Source organism: Centroberyx affinis, unplaced genomic scaffold (genome assembly GCF_046629955.1).
Source record: "Centroberyx affinis isolate AG114_WGS23_722 - 3 ecotype Tasmania unplaced genomic scaffold, CSIRO-AGI_Caff_v1 ptg001357l_1, whole genome shotgun sequence".
Taxonomy (NCBI): Eukaryota; Metazoa; Chordata; class Actinopteri; order Beryciformes; family Berycidae; genus Centroberyx; species Centroberyx affinis.
This window is the reverse complement of record NW_027279847.1, coordinates 1-23,718: the sequence shown is the minus strand read 5'-3', so window position 1 is coordinate 23,718 and position 23,718 is coordinate 1. Positions and strand designations below refer to the sequence as shown.

The 23,718-nt window shown below is 41.7% G+C and overlaps 1 protein-coding gene across 1 annotated transcript in view; it reads left to right on the top strand.

Moving 5' to 3' along the window:
- Window positions 1-21,920, top strand: part of LOC139649494 (uncharacterized) — a gene marked incomplete at its 3' end in the record, with an annotated part of 37,496 nt that extends 15,576 nt beyond the window's left edge. The window contains exons 5-8 of the mRNA XM_071525909.1: window positions 5,553-5,745; window positions 11,356-12,264; window positions 12,738-12,919; window positions 21,874-21,920. Of these exons, the coding sequence (XP_071382010.1) occupies window positions 5,553-5,745; window positions 11,356-12,264; window positions 12,738-12,919; window positions 21,874-21,920 (1,331 nt within the window). The remainder of the gene's footprint in view (window positions 1-5,552; window positions 5,746-11,355; window positions 12,265-12,737; window positions 12,920-21,873) is intronic.
- Window positions 21,921-23,718: the final 1,798 nt, after the last annotated feature.

Sequence of the window (23,718 nt, the reverse complement as noted above, 5' to 3'; positions counted from 1 at the left end):
GTATACCATATAAGATTGCAGACTAGCAGACTACAAGGCACTAGCAAACAGTGTTGGGGAAAGTTACTTTTGAAACTTATGTTCCTAAATTAGTCTTTATTAAAAGTAACACGTTAGAGTACTTTTACATTACCCACTTAAAATCATGCCTTTAAAATACCTCTTCTGCTGATGTCATCACTATTATTGTACAGAAATCATCAATAATCATCACGTTTGGGACACAGCCTGAAGTAACAATCTACTGTTGTCTAAAGAAAACATCAAGGTAACTTTCATTTACCTGGTTCCACTGTAAATAGGACAGTACTCAAGCACAAGCGCTTTCAATTCAAATCTTCAGGTGTGATAGTGAAAGCTAAACTTACAGTTAAAAATAATGTTCTTACCCTTTTCTTTGATCAGTTCAAAGTAATGTGAATGTTTCCAAGTTCTGCAGTTTATTTTTGTGTTCATTCCTAAAGTGAGTCATAACCTACAAGCCTCCACCGTGCTGCAGCCTGCTGCACAGTCTGCTTTTAATAACATATGTAGCGTACAATGCCTTAATTGTTTTTAATTTGCACTAACTAAACATTTAACCATTTGAAAGAAAAATAAAAGTAGCGAAATGTAACTTTGAGAAAGTAACTAATACCTGATTACATAAATTGAATAAAACTAATGCGTTAAGTTAGTTGTTACCACAAAAAAATTATCTGGTTACTGTAACCCTTACTGTTACCCCCAACACTGCTAGCAAGTAATACTATTATCAAAATTGCTGTTATTTGAACTACTCGCTCGAGTTTCTGTTTCTCAGGGAACAATCCTTTCCTTCTCATCCTATAACTCTTTCAATCATATGCTGTTTTGTTGACATTCCTTCCAGTCCTCCCATATAAATTGTGTTGTGTTTTTCCTTTTGTATCTGTCTCCTGTATTGCTGCCCTTAAGTGTTGTCCTCCTCACCTCTTAGAATAGCTGTAACAAAAACAACTTACCACTTTTTCATTTGATTTCCTTTTCCTGAACTCATGTTATTTGAGGGTCATTGATGGGAATGACACTGATTTGAGTAGCGCATTGCCCTCTGTTGAACCTTTGTTGGACATTAGGGTCTAAACGCTTAGTGTGAGGTTAAATAACTTACCTTTTGTAAATTATGCTTAAAAACAAACTAAACACTACAATTCAAATGATTTGCCACTGTTTCAGTTGATTTCCAAGAATGAGACTGGTGATTTGACTGCATCTTCTAGCTACTCTGGCATTGTAAATGGTCACCAGACAACAGGCCCTTTTGAATTGCCTATTCCGCTCTTCTGGAACCTTTGCATCAAAACGCTGATCTACTATCTATTTTTAACACTTTATTTTTTGTTTACTGACGGGCGTTTCTAGGTAATAAAACCCTAATCCTAACAGTTATATCTTGCTGCCATTTGGGTCTGCCAACATGCAAAGTTGCCAAGTGCAGCTTTAAAGTCACACTGAAATAAAAAAAATGTCTTTTTAGCTCATTCTAACTATCATACCATATACCTTTTGACAATTTATGCCAAAAAACAAGAATGTATTGTATTTTTATGTTGAAATCTCATTACTTTTACTTCCCGGAAAACTTCTTTAGTGGTGACTTCATAAGCCCCACTGTGCTAGTGGGAGTTAATGCTTCCAATTTAAAATAAACTGTCTGGCAATCAAATAAATGAAAGCAACTGCATGAAATTAATGTCCGAAAAGTTTAATATCCTCTGTAACTGTACTAAAAACTAGAGGGACTTAAAGTCACTCCAAAAACATTTGAGGAAGTTTCAAAAGTATTAGACCAATGGACCTTAAATCTTGTCCAGAATGTTCCATCTGCTACATAAGGGATTAATATTTAGATTTGTTTTTGCCAGTTTCTCTTTGAACAGAGGAACACGGTGCGGAAACATGAACTGAAGCAGTCGTTTGCTGCCACAGATTGAGAAGGAGTGAACCCTATGAAGAATATCAAGGAATATGCTTCACTGTCAGTTAGGTGTCCAGGTCACCTTCCCATTGGCATTTAATTATGAAAAGGGTGGGGCAATAGATGGATGATGGGATGTCATATATCTATGTCATTACTCCTTTGTTTTTGGGTTCATGTTGATGTTACTGAGAGTAGGTCTGGTGGGAGGGTGGAGAAATTGATGAATAAAGCTTTTTTTGTAATTGTAAATACTGATGAAATAAGTAAGAGGAATACTAAACTGCTGTACGTTTTTAAAGAGAAACAGCATGCCCCTCCCTGGCAGCCTTTTCATGGTGGAGAGGTCTGTGCACCTCAGTGACCCTGGGAGCAATGTTGTCTGGAGCCTGGGCCCCTGGGAGGGACACCTAAAGAAAACTGGTCTCAGGTGAGGTGCCAGACAAATAGCGATCCAATAAGACCCCCATGACTGGTGCAGCAAGAACCAAAGGAACCTTGGCCGGAATAGGGACACTGGGTCCCACTCCTGGAGCAAGGCCTGGGCTCACTACCTGCAAGGGTGCATTAGAGTCGTCCTGAAATGCTGAATGCTCTGGATATTGTTGGGCTGTCGTGGTTAAAATAGAGATCTGTAGACTCCACTGTCTTCACTTAATTAAATTAATTTAACTAAAAATTAAATTAAATAAAATTAATTAAATGACACAACGTTTCGGTCAATGGACCTTCGTCAGGTATCTGCAGATACCTGATCCAGATACCTGATACCTGATCCAGATACCTGAATCAACCGTATGCACCTGGCGCATACGATTGTGCAAAGATCACCTTTTTGTCGGGCTGTCGTGGTTGACACATTTCTTCAATGGTTACAGTGCCCTTGGATTGGCAGATAAGGGTGGTGGTCCCCATTTTCAAAAAAGGGGATTGCAGGGTGTGTTCCAACTATCGTGGAATCACACTGCTCAGCCTCCCTGGGAAAGCCTATGTCAAGGTGCTAGAAAGGAGATTCCGACTGATTTTCAATCCTCAGATTCAGGAGGAGCAATGCAGATTCCGTCCTGGTCGCAGAACAATGGACCAACTCTTTACCTTCTTGCAGATAATCAAGGGGTTATGGGATTTTTCTAATCTTGTGGATTTGGAAAAGTCTTATGACGGTGTATCCTGTGGGAGGTGCTGCAGGAGTATGGGGTGCCGGCATCGCTGCTGCGAGCCATTCGGTCCCTGTACACTCAGAACGAGAGTTGTGTCACATTAAGTCAAGCATGGGGGCATTGGACTCCGATAAGGATGAGCCTTGTTCTCCCTGCCATTTGTGATATTCATGAACAGGATATGCAACCGAGGTCTGGAGTGTGTACAGTTTGGTGACATTAGGCTGGCATCTCTGCTGTTTGCAGATGATGTTGTCCTTCTGGCTTCATCTGACCATAATCTCCAGTGTGCTCTGGAGCTGTTTGCAGCTCAGTGTGACACAGTCGGGATGAGGATCAGCACCTCCAAGTCTGAGGCCTTGGTTCTCTCAAAGGTGGCCTGCCTCATCCAGGTGAGGAGGGAGCAGCCGCCCTAAGTGAAGGAGTTCAGGTATCTTGGACTTTGGTATCAAGCCACTGAGAGGAGCCAGTTGAGGTGGTTCGGGCAACTGGTAAGGATGCACCCCAGGTGCCTCCCTGTGGAGGTGTTCCTAGCACGAGAAAGTTGCTAGGGAAAAGGACGTCTGGGTTGCTGTGATCACCCAGTTGTCACCGCGACCCTGACCCGGATAAGCAGATAGAAAATGGATGGATGGATGGATGGATGGATGGATGGATGGATGGATGGCATGTCTTATTCATTTTGTGGTTTGCATTTAAAAAGGTACTAGACACCTTACTTCATTCTTTCATTTGCTTCTCTTCCACTTGATTTTTCCCCCCAGCTTTCTGTTAGAAATCAGTGACAATGACAATGGTGTCCACTCACGTAGCACATTGCCCTCTAAAGGCAATTTATGCTGTAATTTGAAGTTGAAGCAATGCCGTAGGATTTGGATAAATGAAATTTAGTTTTTGTTTTCTGAATTAAGTTTGATAATGAACCAGTTATCTTTTGGGATTTAATGAAGTTCACCAAATTTTAAAACAGGAGTATTTGTATATGAAGAAAAGGGTGGCTGTTGGCTGCTCAGGGGGTTGCCGGATGATGTTGTGCGCTAATTTGCGTGTTGATATTAGAGGTGTTAATTATGAATCACTTTGCTGATTCTAATTATTATGTTCAGTTCAGAATCACTAAGTGATTCATTCAGTTCCACTTAGGTTCAGGGTCTATTGTTCATTTTGCTGATTTGGTCAGCTCAGTAAGCGCATCAGCGCTCTAGCAACACGTTTAGTTCACCTCACTCCTAGTTTAGTATCAGTGTTAGTATCAGTATCGACAGTGTTTGCGCAAACATTCCTGTCATAAATACTGCAATTGGAAGTATCTTACCTCATGTAGTCCTTTCATATTATTCCTTATGTGTGTCATAGTGTACTGTCTACTGATATTAGTTTAGATTAAAGATTTGTTCAAAGATTATCATTGAAAATGTAATGATAGTAGACTACCCTACATTTTTTATATATGTATACGGTTATACTGTTCTGTTTCACACAGGCTTCACCATGTCATCTGTACCTCAGCACACTGAAATTTGCATATACATACCCAGGATGAGCCTACTCAACCCTATGGGACCTCGCCCTATATAAGGCGAGTGGCCCATTACTCAGCATCCACTTTCTCATCCAAACCATGCCCCTACTGACCTTGTCATTGAGGGCAGTGGCCGACAGTTGACACACTCAGTGTGTCAACTGTGCCGTCAGTGAGAAAATGGGCTTATTAAATTAACGTATAACTGGCAATCATTTTTTGACATCTACTCATCATCCCTTGGTCATATCAGCCACCTTAATCATTTTTGAATCCCTTGCGCATTGTGTGCTCTGTTCTAGTGCAATGGAGGTGGACTGGAACACAATGAGACTGGAGTCTTTTACTGTGTATGTTGTATACATTCGTACATGTAAGGTGGTATTTGTCATGTTCTGCCTGCTCCTCTATGAGCCATTGTTTCAGCAACATCAAACCACTGCTAAAAGTTTTTTTTTTTCACTAGTAAGAGGAATGAGGGATTGTTTACACTTGACGTGTTGCAGGTTCATTTGGCCAAATAAGGGACTCTGAATAAAACTACAAATCCACATCTGCCCAAGCCTGAAATAGAGCTAAGGTCATTAAGCCACTTCTCCAAAAACGTATGTTTTTAAATGTGTTTATTCATTTCTGGTCTTTTCTGGTCTTTCAAACCTTGGTGAATGGGTAAAATGATACTCAACCTTTACAACAGGGGACAACAAACTATTCAAATCCACTTTCCCAGGGCTTTAAGTGTGTGCAGCAGGTGCTTCTTCCTATTGTTTAACATTCTGGTTATTGTTTTTATGGGCAGTAAAAAATAATAACATCAAGAATATATTCAATTGTCACACAATTCATTGTGTGACATTAGATAATAATTGAAATAATATTTTGGTTTTTTGGTTATTATTATCTTTGTTCTCTCCTCTCCTGTTTTTGGCAGGACCACCCAGTAAGGTTCATGAGGGTGCTTCGTGGCTCTCCTAAGGAGGCTTTGAAAAAGGCCAAAGGTGTGATCCAGATGTATAGGACCCTTATGACAGAGAGCACTGGCCCTGTGGATTGGAACTGTCAAGCAGAGTATGCTGCAGAGGAGGACCCAGAATCTACCAGTGTCTTTGACACTGTAACCACAGGTAAAAACAGGGGCAACCACCAATCATTTTCATATAGACTAAGTGGGTATTTTGCTCAAGGCATAAAGAAAACAAGGTATGTATGTATAAAAAGTATATAGAGAACCATGTGCATACTGTAGACTATAGATATGAGTCCAGTTTATATTTAAAGTGTCCCATTTATATTTCTAGTTTATATATGTGTATATATACAAAGTATACTACTTGTGTATATACTGTATATATACTACTAATACTTTTATAGGCCTATTGCATCTTTATATACTACTTGAGAAGAAAAAGAGAAAAAACTGACTAGCAGAGAACTAACACACATAACTACTGGTATATTCCCATATTACTTCTTAATATGAGCATACATAACACGTTATAATATATCATAATATATATGCACTGTATATTACATATTATAAATAATATATTAGCATTATAATTACCATTGGCTACCAGAGAGGTAATGAATACATAAAGGTAAATTAAACTGAGATTTCAATGTTGTTATTGATTCAGTAATATGTGCTTAATCACTTAGCAGCATATTACTTACTAGTGACTAAGAGGTAGTAGCTAACTAATATATCAATTAATGGTTAATCAGTGATTAATTAACTACATAATTAAAAATTTACTAGCGAACCAAAATTAATTCACTAATATTTTATGTTTCATGTTGCCTCTGAGTAATGTCAAAATGCAGACTGTGTTTGCTGTTATTTGATGTATGTAGCCAATTATAATAATACCATCACTAGGGATGTAACGATACATTCAGCTCACGGTTCAGTTTGATACATGATACTGGATTCACAAATCAATATTAGCTAGCGGCGATGATGGCAGCTGGCATAAAGTGTGAAGTTGGTTGTCACTAAAACCAAATTGTTTCCCTGCCAGCTGTTTCCCTTGACTAAGAAGCATCTCTTTTTGTTTGAAATGTTCAAACTTAACCACAATTACTCTTGAAACCTTGCCTCCTGCATTTTCTCCATAGATTCCTGTTGCTTGTTTGTTGCTTGTATATGTTCTCCATCGATTCCCGTTGCTTAGTGAAAAGTGCTATTTTGGACCATTTCTTTATCCAGTGAGAGCTCTCTGACAAAAAAAGTTTTCACAATATCCTCCACTTTAATACATCAGCCTCCGCCTGCGTCAACGGTGGTAAAGTTGCTGTGAAGTCAGCCGTAGCTTTCAAATCATTGTCATCTCTTTGTAACTAATCCAGAATGTCAATCTTGTGCAGCTTTTCCTTTATTGAGTGAAGGATATCCATTTTAATTGCGCAAATAGGTAGATACAGATGGGCTGGCAAACTGCCAGATCAGCAGTCTAAGTCCCAAATGGCTTGTTTAGTCAGTCAGATGGTTTTAGTTGTAAATCCTCAGTTTTTTTTTATATAATTAGTAAAAGGCTCAGCAAGTAAATCAATATCCAACTTGTGTAAATCACCTGTTGGGGATGTGCGTACAGGTAATGCAGCGTCATCCGTGGACGCAGAAACATGTCTATTTTAGATCAATGCCTCAGGTGCAGTCTTTTTAAACAAAGTTTGACTCTTCTTGTGAAGGTAATCCAAAAGGACCAAAACCCCAATGTTGTTCTTATATTAAATGTTTGTAACACCCACCTTTTATTAAAAAAAATTGTACCTCTCCACTTTCTGAGTTAGGTGTACTATCCATGCATGCTCGGTGTCGACTTCTCCATATCCAGACTTTCTACAGTATGTCTGTTTATTTTCATGAAGCTAAAGGGTAATTATTATAAGTCAAATAGTACAGTAGCATTTACGGTCAGACATGTCCTGCAGTGCAGGCATGATTTTTGATGTGTGTACCAATTTGGGTATAATTTGAATGTAAAATGTGTGAGGAGTTTGAGTTAATTAGTTTAACAGTTTATGAAAAAAAAAAAACAGTGATTAACTTCATAATTTCCACTAGGTAGCTTCTGTAATGGAGGTCCCGTATGTATACATACAGTATGTTGGAATATATTGGAAGTGACTGGTGCATGTGTCTATATATGTGGAGTATGTTTTGGTGCTTACGCAACGCAGAAGGAGGGTTAATCTGCAGTTGTTATTGCAGTTGTTATTATTGTAGTTGCATTTGCTAATTTGTTATTGGGGATTATGTGTTCTGGGAAAAATCATGTTGTGTGTATGGTGGAGCTGCCCATTGGTGAGTTGTCCCATCTGATTGTTCTCACCTTGTGGGCTATATAAGGGGTTGATGAATGGTTGGTTTTGTGAAGGTTGCTGTTTGTGAGGGCTGGTGTGGGTGCAGTGGAGGACACCCTACGTACATATATATGTACGTGGAGTGATAAATGGAGTGATAAATGCCTAAGCAAGGGCCTAGGCAAGCTGTGACTGTACCTCCTCACTGAACTCTAGGTCTCCTGACAGCTTCATAACTGACTACATGTTGCAGTGAAGCAAAGTTTCCACACCTATAGACAGATGTATTCTGAAAAATGACTTCTCTAGGATTTTTTAACAATTTTTCAAAATTCAATTCATGTCACCCAGGTGGTGATACAATTTTTGTAATTTATATGCATTGAGATTGGTCAAGTATTGGAGCAACAGTTAAAATGTCTGTGTAGAGTACTATTTATTTAATAGTCACTGTGGGCTCAGTTTCAGATTTTTTTTTAAACCATATGTCTTTTATAGTTTAAGGTCTGCAAATTATTTGGATGCTGGTTTTACATTGAAAACAGTAGCTTGACTTAGTTTTACAGTTATGAAAAAACAGACTGGTTAACTTCTTTTTGACAGGAGGAGGAAAGAAAGAAACAAAGCAATAAAGAACGCCTACAAAAACAATAGGCTGTGGGCCCAGCCACCTAATTATAGCTGCTAGCACCAATATGGCAGGCAGTAACAGCTTGGTCGTTTAGTCATAAGGAAAACAAGTACAGATCCTGTACAGGCCCATGGCACGTGTGTCGAATTCCACTAGCTGTGGCCACCATAGAGATATAACAGTAGAGGGGACCTGTCATAGAGAATCCCTATTCTGGAATGGGACCATATGGCAGCCATTTTACCTGGGTCAACTTCTCAGCTGACTGTATTTGGAGTCAATGGTGATAGTGCATTATGCTGCCATTATAATGCTATTTTTTTTTATTGAAACATCACTACTACTTTTTATTTAGCTCACTGTGTGCAAGACAACTGTGAAAAATGGTACCAAACATGAGCCATTTTAGTAGTTTGTAGATCAAAATACCTAAACTATGTGAAGTCATTATGTTTTCAATCATAAAGATTACCTTCTGGAAGTATTTCATTGGTGCATTTACTTTACAGAAACTATGAAACCTTTTTTCAAGAAGACTTGTAATTCTCAGATTTCTTTGGTAATCTGAGTGGTTGTATTAAGAGTCTATGAAAATCTCCTTATTATTAATGTAAAACCCCCAAATGATCTGTTGTTGTAGCAATAGACGGATGTTGGCAGCAATTAAATATCACCATCACTGAAACACACCTAACAATACACCCAGATAAAATATACAATAAAAGGCAAATGTAATGCCATTACGTGGTTAGTGTGACAGCTTTAAGCCAATTAAGAAGGTAATAATGGACATAAGCCCTCACTTTTTTTGTTACTTTATTGGGATGACATCTTAGCCTACAATTAAGATTACAATCCATAAAGAAATAATTTATATAGATGCCATCATGTAAACAAGTACTACAGTAAAAACAAACATTTCTATACTTGAATCAACTTAAAATCCACAGTAGCCTATACAGATATGCAAATGAATGTCCGCTCTGTCCACGACCACACGCCACTATGTGTCACTTCCATCATTAAGTTACGTCTTGGAAGAAATACATTTAAATCGGCGCCATTTTCAGCAGTGGTGCCGCTACTGAGTGCTATACAAATACTATAGAAAACACTATAGAACGTGTCTGGTGTCTTTGGTCCTTTTAGTGCAGCAGTTAGGTACAAATCAGGACAACAGTGGTTGCTTCCCATAGGTAGCTGTTGTAGTTACAGGTAAACTGGACCCAGGTAAGATAGCAGACGATTATCCCACGCTTAATGCCATAATGTCCCCTCTACTGATATATCTCTATGGCGGCCACACTGATCCTTCAGAAAACGGACAGAATTATTGACAGATAGATTTCTGTCCACTGGGCTGTTTTGGAACGGCAACATGGTGGAGAGGCAGAAATACAGCAGCCTAGCTTCACTTATAACGGTGCTACTTCATAGAAACAAGTTGAATTTACTTGAACACATTGTACTCACATTGGGTTGAAAATAGGAAAGAATGTCTAGTTTCTTCTTTCTCGACATTTTCACAATAACCTGTCAGCTCCGCGGCTCAGAGTAAACTGTCTGTGCTTGTTGTTTGAATGTGCGTTTGTTTAAAGTCGCCCGGCATCCCGGTTTAAGCTCCTAAAACAGGTACAACCACTGGTACTGCTCTGTATTTATTTTTTCAGAACCGGGCCGCTACGTCATTGAATTCACTCGTATCGATGCGTTCCGGCCCATTTCTCTGTCAAGAGACTCAGGGTCATCTCTTAGTCAGAGACGCCCTCTAGAGGCCATCTCACGAAGCGACATCTCACTAAGCGTTACCTGACTGACTGACTGACTGACTGACCTGAATTTGCTGTGTGATGCCCTCGGCTGTGCCATGGGAAAAAAGGGGAAAAAGGAGGAGAAATTGAAATCCGTAAGGCAAAAAATAAGGCCTTTTAACCTTTTGAGGAACTTCACATAAACCAACCAGCATACAGTGATTGCACCGCCCAGGACTCAATCCCAGCCACCTACTAATGCATAGGATAGCAAGAGACTGCCTGCCCTTTGGCTGGCTACCTAATAATAAGAATAATCCTAACAATTACAATAGTGTTCCCCTAATAATAAACCGACAAAAAACAAAAGGTTGAACCCTTAAATAGATAAGGCATAGGATGTTGTTTCTATGTCTGTATGTCAGCATATTTCAGTCATTGGCTGCCAGTCATTTTCAGGGGCATTTCACCTCCATCTAGTGCATTTCACTCACAGAGAACTGCTGGATTGCATCAAAATACAAAATAGAAAAAATAATAAGATACAACGCACTCAACTCACGATAATACCATGACAACTGGGTGCTGGATCCTTAAAGCAGTAGATAATGAAAAAGAAACTAGGACAGCACTCCTTATTGACTTTTTATTTGCCCTTCTCAGTGTGTGTATTGGCAATACACACGCTGAAGAAGGGCGTCTTGCCCAAAACGTCCATGTGGCAAATAAAAAGTCAATAAGGAGTGCTGTCCTAGTTTCTTTTTCTTTTTCTTTGTCAAAATACTTTCACCAGTCCAGCTGTGATTTGCGTGTGTAAATCCCACTACACTACTTTGATTCTGCTTCTGGTCTAAACAAGCTGTAATGTTTTTGGCTGGTGCCAACATCAACATAGTAAAAACCTTGAACTTGCAATCCTTCACATTAATGCCTAATTTTTAGTAATCAATTGCTTATAAACTATTTGTGTTCCAAATTGTTTAATTCTAGTTTACCTTGTTGTTTTTGTCTGATTACCCTTCCTTGCTATGTTCCTCTCCCTCTAGGTGGTCCTGGATGCCAGTGCTCTTGCCCTACTTTCACTCAAACCACCACTGCCTCTTACACTCCCTTCAACTTATGGAGTCAACCCAAGCAGCCAGGCCAACCTAATCAGCCCAGTCCTGCCATGTCTCTCAGCTTCCCCCACCCTCCTCCTGGCACATTGCGCTACAATGCCATGATGGGGGCTCTTGAGACAGAAAGGTTCTCTGCTATTCTCTCAATGACAGCTGCTGTCCCTGACAGACATCCTGTAAAGGAGAGGCAGTTGTCATGGCAATCCCCTCCACCCACTAGAATAGTGCATGGTCCAATGCTCCTCAAAGCAGAGTCGGACATTCCTGAAACCACATATGACACTGCACACTTAGCTCGACCAGGTTCTTTAACCCTGGGGTCCTCTGTCTTTGTGGATGAGACAGAGGATATTAGGGAGAATTTCACATACAGTCCACTGGGGAGTGGGATTGAAGGCTCACCAAAAGAGCAGATTGCTGTGTCTGGGCTGGATGCTGCCGCATCAGCTCCTCATCTGTTTGATATGGACCTTACTCCCAGCAGTGACCAGAGCAAAGCACATCTGTTGGCCAAGAGATCATTGGATACCAAGAACTTTGGAATACAGCACAACTCAAATTCTGTTCGTCAAGATGAGGTTGCAAGCCCTGGCCCTGAAGCCAAGGCCACCAAAGCAAGATACAGAGTTCCAGAGAGCATTATGGATAATGGGGATCATAAGACTGAGAGGATACCAACAGTGGATGTCAAGGCATTTAAGATGAGCGACAGGCATTCGTACAAACTGAAAATTATCTTCAGGGATCTAAAGGCTCAAGCAAGGGATCTCCAAACCCCAATGGCAAAGCCTGAATCCAACAAAATTAGTACAGTGTACAAAGACATGATTAGAACAGGTAATATATTTTGGCTGAACTGTTCCTGTGTTGTCACACTGTCTTTTGTTGAGCTGTTTTATTTTAGGGTTAGGGATATGAGAAAACATATTGGACGTTGCACTGAAAAGTCATTGGAAGTATTTTGTACATACATAATCACAGCATTAACAAATGCTATGCATACATTCAAATTATTTATGACTAACCAGAATTGAAATACAAGTATTTTGCAATTTTTAAGAATTTTATTCTCTGTAAGACCAGATCAGATAAATTAAGAAAAAACTGTTATCACAACCCAGCAAAATGCAAAAGGCTGTGAAGGGGAGGGCGTTGCAAAGAGAATTTGAATAAAATTGTCTTGCTTTTACCTTTGATTTAAACTCGTGCTATAACACAGTGGCAATAACTCTGGCACAGGGAAAGGCAGGATGTTGGATTTCTTCAGCACAGATATTTCCTCTAATGTTCCTCTCTATTCTCGGTTTTAGACAAGCTGTCCAACAGAGAAGGTGGTGATGATACCAACAGGGCTTCTTTACATGAGGGTCTAAACGAAGAACTGCTGGATGGAAACAGTAGCTGGCAGCTCTCCAGGCAGGCTGTGTTCATCATGGCTGCAGTGTCTGGTGGAATGCTGTTCATTTTTGTCTGCTGTTTCACAAGCAAAAGGGTAAGCAATAGACATTTTGTGAAAGAAATAAGGTACCCTGCATCAATCTGGTCACGGCTTATCACAAATTACGTGCTAGTTTGTTTGGAGAACTGTAGGATTCATCTGGGTTCTAGACAATAAAAGGCTCAGAAGAAACCTTTTACTTTCTGAAATATTGACAGAAGGATTGCTCAAATTGGGTAGGATGTGACAATGGGGCTCATTCATAAAACTTATCGGCAGGTTTAGCATGACGTTAGGGGCAGATACCATCACAGTAGGATGTTTTCTCATTCATAAACGTGAAATACCGTGGCGTTATTAGCGTTACTGTTTTCCCCGTATTTCCACCCCTTTTGATCTGTAACGAAGGCGCACTTCGTTACTAATCCTTTGCACTATTTGCACATTTATATTGTACACTTATTGACTTATTGAATAGTTTGCACAGCGTTATTTGCACAGTAACATTTGCACAGCATTAATAATTGCACACCGAGTCATAAGTATTTTATTGGATATAAACATCGAACAAAAATTTCGGAAATTTGTGTTTGGTAGATTATTTCTCTGTTGTAACAATGCTTCTTGGCAATACATTTTATACCGTTGGAAAGCCTGTTTATTTCCCTTTTAAATGGTGCCCCATTTGTAAGGAACATGCATTTGTGGGATGAGCAGCACAGCTGAGTATGTGGGTTGCGCTCATGAAAAATTTGCCAAATCTTCTCTGCCAATGCCAAACAGCTTATTCTGCTGTTGCTATTGACTCTTGTTTTGAGCTTCCGGTACCCCCAGGTGCTGACAATCAGGTACCTGATTGGCAGCACCTGTGAGCATGGGCCCTGCTACAGTGGTCAATTGGTGTCTGCTCCAAGAACCGGCATGCCACGTTTGTCTGATCTCGATAAGGCCTGTGCGATAGGGCAACTTCAAGCTGGTGTTCCACAAAAGCAAGTTGCGGCATTATTTGGAGTGAGCCATAGTACCATCTCCAAACTGAAGGCCAAGTTCCATGAAACGGGGGATGTCAGAGACAGACCGCGAAGTGGGCGTCCCAAGAAGACGACACCCCAAGAAGACCGGTTCCTCACCCTTTCAGCACTTAGGAACCGTAGGCTGTCTTCTACAGATTTGCAGTCAAGGTTTGCAGGACGATATGGCACACGGCTCTCGGCAATCCGGAACAGACCACACGCAGCCAATCTCCGGGCTCATGGGGCTGCCAGGAGGCCTGCCATGACTTCCCTTCACCGTCAGGCCCGTTTGCACTGGTGTCGGCAACACCTGCACTGGAACCTGAACATGTGGAGGAACGTTATGTTCAGCGATGAGTCCAGATTCTGCCTACGGAAGTTGGATCGTAGGGTCAAAGTGTGGAGAAGACGGGGAGAACGCTATGCTGATTGCTGCACCGATAGAGTAACACCTTTTGGTGGAGGCAGTGTGATGGTGTGGGGCGGCATCTCCATCACTGGAAAAATGAGGCTTGTCATCATTGGAGGCAATCTCAATGCAGAGAGATATCGAGATGAGATTCCGCAACCAGTGGCAATCCCATATCTCCACAGTCTGGGACCGAACTCCATCCTCAAAGATGACAACGCTCGCCCCCACAGAGCGGGGTTTATCAGAGACTACCTCCAGAATTTGGGAGTAGAGAGAATGGAATGGCCTGCCAACAGTCCTGACCTCAACCCAATTGAACACTTATGGGATCAGCGTGCTGTTCGTGCTAGAGTGACCAACACAACCAGGTTGGCTGACTTGCGACAAATCCTGGTTGAGGAGTGGAATGCCATCCCACAGCAGTGTGTGACCAGGCTGGTGACCAGCATGTGGAGGAGGTGCCAGGCTGTTGTGGCTGTGTATGGTTCTTCCACACGCTACTGAGGCTCCTGACTGTTTGTTAAATGAATAAATTGTAAAATTGCCAATATGTCTTGTTTCTTCCTTGTTACTGATAGACTTCAATCATCCAATCCACCAAACAACACCAAACAAGAGTCAATAGCAACAGCAGAATAAGCTCTTTGGCATTGGCAGAGAAGATTTGGCAAATTTTACATGAGCGCAACCCACATACTCAGCTGTGCTGCTCATCCCACAAATGCATGTTCCTTACAAATGAGGCACCATTTAAAAAGGGAAATAAACAGGCTTTCCAACGGTATAAAAGTATTGCCAAGAAGCATTGTTACAACAGAGAAATAATCTACCAAACACAAATTTCCGAACTTTTTGTTTGATGTTTATTTTATTAAACATTCAGTACTTAACCTGACATGAAATAGGTTTTCACAGTTTGGTTGAATGTTATGATTTGGTATGGGCAAGTGCAATATTTCTAAGTGCAATACTTCTAAGTGCAGTATAACTTAAGTGCAATATATATTTCTAAGTGCAATACTACATTGGTGCAGTGTAAGGGTTTTAATTGTTGGTTCATGCAATCACTTTGCTTGTCTGTGTTCCAGGGTGTTCGGGCAAAAGAGTTCCCCGGGGTGTCCGAGCACCTATATATAGTTCCGGGAGGGACCGTGTGATGGGATAGCAGAGGGGGTTGTGTGTGGGTTTGAACTAAAATGTATATTGTTTATATGTTGCAGTATTTATTGTTTGAGAGCAACATCTATTTAACTGTATGTATTCAATAGATATGTAGAATGGTAGGTTAAAGGGGCAGTATATTGTATTGTTGAATGCTATTGTTTAAGTAGCCCCTGTAATTAGTAGCATCCAGGTATTACCTGTGGCAGGGTATATAAGGCTGTGTTTATCTGACTCTGCTGTTGGTAGGACCCTGGAGAGTTGCTCACAGCCATGCCTCTCACTTATGTCAAACTAGTTTTGTTTTTGTCATATGTCATTTTTGTGGGTGAATAAACACCTTTTGGTTGCACTGTACCACCGCCTCTTTTGCTGTGAATTCAGCTGCTAATCGGGTCAAGCCTAACAAGTGGTGTCAGAAGTTGGGGCCCGCACCACAGTAAAGAGGTGATGACAAGAGGTGCAAAGAAGAATGGCATGCAGGAGGAGCCAGAGGAGGGAGCAAGCTCATCAGCTGACCTGGGGGCCATGGCAGTGGTCCAGGAGAGAAGCTGGAAGAGCTCACAGATCTGGTGAAGTCTCTTGTCCGGTCTCAGGCAGCCAGAGACCAGCAGACGGAGAAAGATTCCTCTCATCAGGAGCAGAGATGGAAGAGTATGCAGCACCAGTTTCAACAGCTCCAGTTGCAAGTCAACAGAATGAGAGAAGACTACGGATGTGAGTAGGAGGGGGAGCAGTGCCAGGAAAGAACTGACGATGAAGACCCAGATGAGGGAACCAGCCAGAGGAGTAACGTCAGACCTCAGAGGGAACCACCTTTCCACAGGGAACCCAAGTTACTTCCATTGTCTCCAGACGATGACAATGAACATTTTTTGACCACGTTCGAGAGAATTGCCCATGTATGCCGGTGGTCCAGAGATGAGAGGGCTGTCCACCTTGTCCCCCTGCTGACAGGTAAAGCACATAGTGCTTATGTTCTAATGGACATTGACAACTCTGAGGACTATGACAAAGTGAAAGAAGCCATTTTGGCAAAATATTAAATAACAGCTGATACTTACCGCAGAAGGTTCCAGTCCCTGAAAATTGATCATGGAGAGACTCCAAGAGAGTAGTATGTACGACTGAAAGACTTGTTCTCAAAATGGGTCAAACCAGAAAGGTCAACTGTCAAAGACATCTCAGAAACATTGATTCTAGAAGTTTTTAAGGATGGTGCATCCAGACCTGGAGGTTTGGATCTGTGAATAAGATCCCAAGACGGCAGAGGAAGCGGCTGGCCTTGCAGGGGTTTTAACATCAGCCAGAAAGTGGAGCAGAAACACCACCTTTGGCCGGAAGAACCACCATGCCCAGACAAGTAAGTCCACTGGGGGTGAGCAGGGCTCTGGTCTGGGGAGGGGTTTTTCCAGCAGTAGGCACTTCCCTTCAGCCAAGGCTAAGAATTCTTCCCCTAAGTCCTCTAAGCAAGAGGTTAGGTGCTATCAGTGCAATGGATTAGGTCACACTCAGTATTGCCCAGCAAACAATCAGAGCAAGCCATCCCTTTTGTGTTCAGTCCCCCAGCCAACCAGGTTAGACACACTGTAGGAGAAAGGTCACATTGTACCTGTTTTGGTTAATCGTCAGCGGGAGGAAGCCCTACTTGACACAGGGAGCTTTCAGTCAGTGGTACTGTCCAGTCTGGTCCCAAGGGAAAAGTGGAGTGAAGACAAGGCCATAATCAGCTGTGTTAATGGTGATGAGCACTAGTACCCCACTGCAGAGGTATATTTGACAGTAGGAGGCCAGACATTTATTTTGTCAGTAGCTCTAGCCCCAACCTTACCATATGCAGTCATTCTAGGTAATGATGTCCCCACTCTCCTAGATCTTGTGCACCAGCCAGATGGTAGCATTGGTAACAGTGAGGCACAGAGCTCAGGTGAGGAAGTCAAAGAGCCACCATGCAGGGAAGCTGAATTAAAACCAGCCACAGAGCCAGTGCAGCCTTGTAATGTGGTTACCACTAGAGCTCAGACTGCAGGAACAGTTCTCAGGGAGTTGCCTTTCTTTGGAGTAGAGTTGAAGTCAGGCCCAGTGAAGCCTCCCAAGACTAAGGCTCAGAGAAGGAGGGAGAAGTTGTTGGGCACAGCTAAAAAAGGATAGAGGAGCTGTCAACACCAGGCTGTCTTTCAGACAGTGAAATCCCACCAGATGTAGGTAGCCTGCAAAAAGAGGACTCTACTTTAAAGCCATGGTTTGAGAAGGTGACAGAGGTAGAGGGAGTTGAGCAGGGCAGTGCAGGCTGTCTTGAAGAGACCTATGTGGTAAAAGGTGGGATACTCAACCAGCGAAAGGAAAAGGTTGAGGCCTTAGTACTGCCACAGCAATTCAGACACAGGGTCATGGAACTTGGACATTCAATTCCATGGGCAGGACACATGGCATTCCAGAAAACACTGCATAGGATTGCTAGTCACTTTGTTTGGCCAGGCATGTATACCCAGATCTCTCAGTTCTGTAGTTCCTGTGAAAAATGCCAGCTGACTTCAGGAAGGGGGGTGGTGTGTGCTCAGTTGCAGCCTTTGCCAATCATTGAAACACCTTTTGAGAGAATAGCCATGGATGTTGTGGGACCATTAGAGAGGAGTACCTCAGGCAATCGCTACATATTGCTCATATGTGATTATGCAACCCGGTACCCTGAAGCCTTCCCCCTTAGGTCAGTTAAGGCCAGACACATGGCAAATTGCCTGTTGCAGCTGTTTTCCAGGGTAGGCATAGCCAAGGAGATCCTGACAGACTGTGGGACAAACTTTTTGTCTAAACTGCTGCAGTAAGTTTACCAGTTGTTAGGAGTCAAGGGTATTAAGACCACCCCTTACCACCCCCAAACGGACGGGCTTGTAGAAAGATACAACCAGACACTGAAAAACATGCTGCGCAAGTTTGTCTCCTGCACAGGTGCTGACTGGGACCAATGGCTGCCATATCTGCTGTTCGTCTACCGAGAGGTGCCACAAGTGTCAACAGGCTTTTCGCCACTTGTGTATGGTCGCCAAGTGAGGGGGCCATTGGACCTTCTGAAGGACTACTGGGAAAGTCCCAAACCAGAAGGAGAGAACATTGTGGCATATGTGGTCAAAATGAGGGAGAGACTGGAGCAGATGACAGCGCTTGCACAGGAGAACATGAGGGTCTGCTCAACAATACCAAAAGACGTGGTATGACCAGAAGGCCAGAGAGCGAGTCTTTGGCCCAGGCCAGCAGGTACTGTTGCTGCTTCCCACCAGTGACAGCAAGTTGCTGACCAAATGGCATGGACCATATAAAGTCACCAGACGAATGGGTAAGATTACCTATGAACTTCATATGCCAGAGCAAGTGAAAAAGCACCAGGTTTTTCATGTAAACTTGTTGAAGGAATTCCAGGTTCGCTCAGAGCCTGTGCACCAGCAGCTGTTTGTGCATGCAGTCCAGGATGAGGACGTAAGTTCTTTCCGACCAGTGCAGCAGAACCCACCCCAGTGGATCTGTCCCATCTGTCACCACTTGACAGGAGGATGTCAAGCCCCTCCTGGGCCTGGAGCTGTTCCAGGAGACACCATGTTTTACCTCTCTTGTATAGCACAAGATTCGTCTAAAGAAGGATGCTCTAGTCCGGCAGAGGAGTTACAGGATTCCTGAGCGGTTGGTCCTTGCACTGCAAAAAGAGATCAAGTTGGAGTTGGGGATAATTGAGGTCTCCAGTGAGTGGTGCAGTCCCATTGTACTTGTGCCAAAGAAAGATGGTTCACTGCAATTTTGTATTGACTTCAGGTACCTCAATGCCATATCCGCCTTTGATCCATACCCGATGCCCTGAATCGATGACATGGTGGAGGGGGTTGGCAGAGCGAGGTACATTACCACATTGGACCTGAGCAAAGGCTACTGGCAGCTGGCCTTGGCACCAGAGGCTAAGGAGCTGACGGCATTCAAGACATATTTGGTATGTACCAGTTCCGTGTGATGCCATTTGGTCTCCACAGGGCACCTGCCACATTCCAGAGACTGATGGACCATGTGTTTTGTGTCTTGGGAAGAGCAAATGTCCCATCTGCAGCAAGTCCTGCCACGCATCCGAGCAGCTGGACTAACCATCAACCCTCGGACGTGTGCTGTTGCCCAGAGAGAAGTTCAGTACTTGGGTTTTGTCATTGGGTTTGGCAAGATCAAGCCACAACTAGGGAAAGTTGAAGCTATCCGTTCCTTCCCTGTTCCAACCACCAAGAAGGTGGGCTGGTACAGAAAGTTCATTCCCCACTTTGCAGAGAGGTCAGCAGTGCTGAATGACCTCACAAGAGCCTCAGCCCCCAATAAAGTGCGCTGAACTGATGAGTGTGAGAGAGCATTCAGAGACCTCAAGGAAGCAATCTGCACCCATCCGGTTCTCAACAGTCCAGATTTTGACAAGCCATTCACCTTGCAAACAGATGCTTCTGGAGTGGGCCTCGGAGCAGTGCTGCTGCAGGAGGTGGATGAAGAGATGAAGCCAGTGCAGTTTCCTTGATGTGTTTATGTATGATTAGGATATCTCACAGCCAAGTATACGGGCATTTTATGTTGTGCACAGTGCAGTTATATCTTTAGTCCACTACTTGAAGGGCAGGTTTGTAAAAACCCATCAGTTTGGACAGAATGAGCATTATGTAGCCTATACAATAATCAAATATTGTTATAGGTCCCCAGTAGTCGGAGCTCTAAGGTCATATAGTCGGTCATTTAGTAATGTTTAGGCTGTTAGGTCTACAGTAAGCTATATGGCTGCACTGAGCACCACCATGCCTCCAATGCACTTGTTGTCTTGATATGTTCCGGAACCTTTTCCCTCCAGACCGACTCGCGGGAACACCGACCCCTTGGTGTTCCGGGACCTCATCATTTACAAATTAAGCACTGTGTCCGAGCACCTATATATAGTTCCAGGAGGGACCATGTGATGGGATAGCAGAGGGGGGTGTTGTGTGTGGGTTTGAACTAAAATGTATATTGTTTGAGAGCAACATATATTTAACTGTATGTATTCGATAGATATGTAGAATGGTAGGTTAAAGGGGCAGTATATTGTATTGTTGAATGCTATTGTTTAAGTGACCCCTGTGGTGTTTATCTGACTCTGCTGTTGGTAGGACCTTGGAGAGCTGCTCACAGCCATGGCTCTCACTTATCTCAAACTAGTTTTGTTTTTGTGGGTGAATAAACACCTTTTGGTTGCACCGTACCACTGCCTCTTTTGCTGTGAATCCAGCCGCTAATCGGGTCAAGCCTAACATGATCATTTACATATTGTGAAAGGATTCATAAAAGCACACTGCGCTGCAAAAAAAACCACCTGATCTAGTCAGACGGTATATTGTAGAAATTAATGAAAATACATTTAAAAAAGATATATCAATAGATTAAGTTCCAGGAACTTAATCTATTGATTTATTTTTTATATTATAGTAATATATTATTTTATATTTTATATATAATACCACTATTCAGAGTTTTATGAATGAGCCCCACTGTGAGTTCCAGTCATATTCTGTTTCATTTAAGGGACATACAATTTGCATGATTTATGATCTCGGAATCTCAGAGACTACTACTGCAGGGAAATTAGCTGCTAGTTTGTTTTGTTTGACAAGTTTATCAAACCATGGACACCATGTTGACAAAGTCCGCCACTACCAAGGCATCCTGTGTGATTCAGCAAGCAAGTGTCCATGTGTAGTAATTCTCAGAAGTTCCTGAGATCAAACCTGGAGCTGAATAACTATAAAACTGAAATTATACTTTGTTTTTTCTTGTACATAAAGAACTTTGGTGGAACCATACAAGAGACCACTTAAAATGATGTCCTACATCAAAAAGAGTGCCTATCAAGGTTCTTGCACTCTAAATTAAAAGTGCAAGTCTTTTGCAGTTCTTTGGCTTGTCCCGCTAGAGGAAAGCTTATAAGGATTCTTTGCCTTTGAGTTCAAATAAAGGACTTCAAATGAAAAAGGTTCAGTGCTCGACCATAAAACATAAATAAGAACAATTTTTGAAAACTTATTTGTGAGCGTGGATCTGTGGTAACAGCAAAATTACAAGTAAAACTACCTTGTATGCATCCAAACTTATTTTTGTGGACCTTGGAAGAAGAATTGACATGGGAGTACTTGTGGCATTTTTGTTGTCTGCTTTTGTTTAAATCTTGAAAAAGAGTACTTGTGGCTTTTTTGTTGGTTGCTTTTATTTAAAAATTGAAAAACAGGCAACTAACCGAACTATTTGTTTGATCAAACTAAATGTAGTGCACTGTTGATTCAAAATTCATAGTATAATACATCAATCAAAAAAGATATTTCATGTAATCCCTCCAATGTTTATTTAAAAATGCAATACAAATTTTTGCTCTTTCATTTCAGAGACTTGGAAGCCTAGTCCATCATTCCAGCGTAATTGAGAGCCAAAGGTAAATTTTATTCAATAATATGCCAAAATGTCACAAAGCTTAGAGCTACACACTGAAAAGCATTTTGAGAGTCAGTGGCTACATTCACATGTGCAGAGAATTCCCCTCTTAACCGGGTTAGTCAAGTAACCTGGATTTAGTTTGACGCATGTAAGCATCATAACTGGGTTAGAATAACCCAGGCCCTACATCAAACGTTCATACTCTGATTATGAGAAACCTGGTTAAGATTAAATGGGTATTAAATGGGTTACTGCTTTCACTTTTGGTTTTCTCCATTTGTGCAAACTACGGAGCCCTTGAAGTGAAATGGTGTTTGTTATTTTTTATTTGAACTCACAGGAACAAGATCTATGTTGTGGCCACAGCTTACTAACTCATGGGAAAGAGATCCTTATGTTGTGGGAATGACTTATTAAGGTGTGGGAACAAGATCATTTTGTTTGGGACTAAGAAATAGCTGTTGCAGCTATTAATCAGCGCCCTTTCAGCACCATGGAGGATGGCCACGACATAGATCTCATTCCCACAAGTTAAAAAAAAAACCCAAAACACCATTTAATCTCCGTAAAACTCAGACTTGTGCAGGGAGATACTATTGAGATCTTAATTTCTTGCCCCTGTACTAGAAGTAAGCTATTATTACTCAGTCAAAGAGGGAGCAGGGATATTCTTTTAACTCGTTCATTCATGACTGCCACCCTCCCATTTTATCTTGTATTTACAGATCAGAAACTACGGCAAGACTAACATTGAAAACTTTGAAATATACAAATCCCCCAGGGAGCTTTACTTCTAGCTATCTGAGTGGGATACTAAAAATCTTGTGTCTAGGTTTGTAGATCTGTAGATCTGTGGGTACTTCATCCCTCCCACCCAACACTTTGGACAGAGTCTCTCCAGGGTATCCAATCATGTTCTATAAACTAAAGATATCAGTTAATCCATTACAAAGTGATACATTGACTGCACTACTCTGAGACACAATTTACTTTATTTTATGTATTTGTTTTTACCCCTATGTGTCAAGGGTAGATCTGTCGACGGGTCCCTGGGTCACTTCTTCTGGTTTTCCCCAAAGCTCCATAGGTTTTGGTTGGAGATGTTTCAGTATTATTCTGAGATATATGGCATTGATCTCACTCCAGACCCAGAGACTGCAATTTTGCACTGGTGTTCAAAAGTGTACAAACGAGTTAGAAATGATTGTTGTAATTCAGTATGGCGTAGCAATAGCTAAGAAAATGATTCCAGGTGTCTGGAGTAAAGATACAGCACCTCAGTTCAAGGCCTGGCTGACTGAAATTAGTACCATGTTACATATGGAGTAAATTATATATTGTTAAATTGTATTTATTTAGTAGGATAAGCCCCTTGAGATGTCGCATCTCGTTTTCGAGGGGTTCCTACAATACACAAGAGTTGCACATCAATGTCTAGTCAACAATTCTGGTGGTTCATCATCCAAAAAGTGAACATAACCCGGGTTTGAATCCAGCCCGCGCTCATTTGCTGCATGTCCTCCCCTCTATCTCTCCCATACCTTCCCGTCTCTCTCTCACACTATCTCTCTCTCAATAAAGCATAAAATGCCTTAAAAAAGTACATTTTTAAGAGAAGCATAAACAGTAAAAAAAAAAAAAAAAAAAAGCTATATATGAAAAACAAAAAACAAAACATTAAAAACCATGATCAAGTAATTTTCAGAAACAGAAGTAAAGTAGTTTTAAACAGACCAAAAGAGGTAATAGACTGTAAATGAGAAGGTAAATTCCAATCTGATGGTGCCTTAAATGAG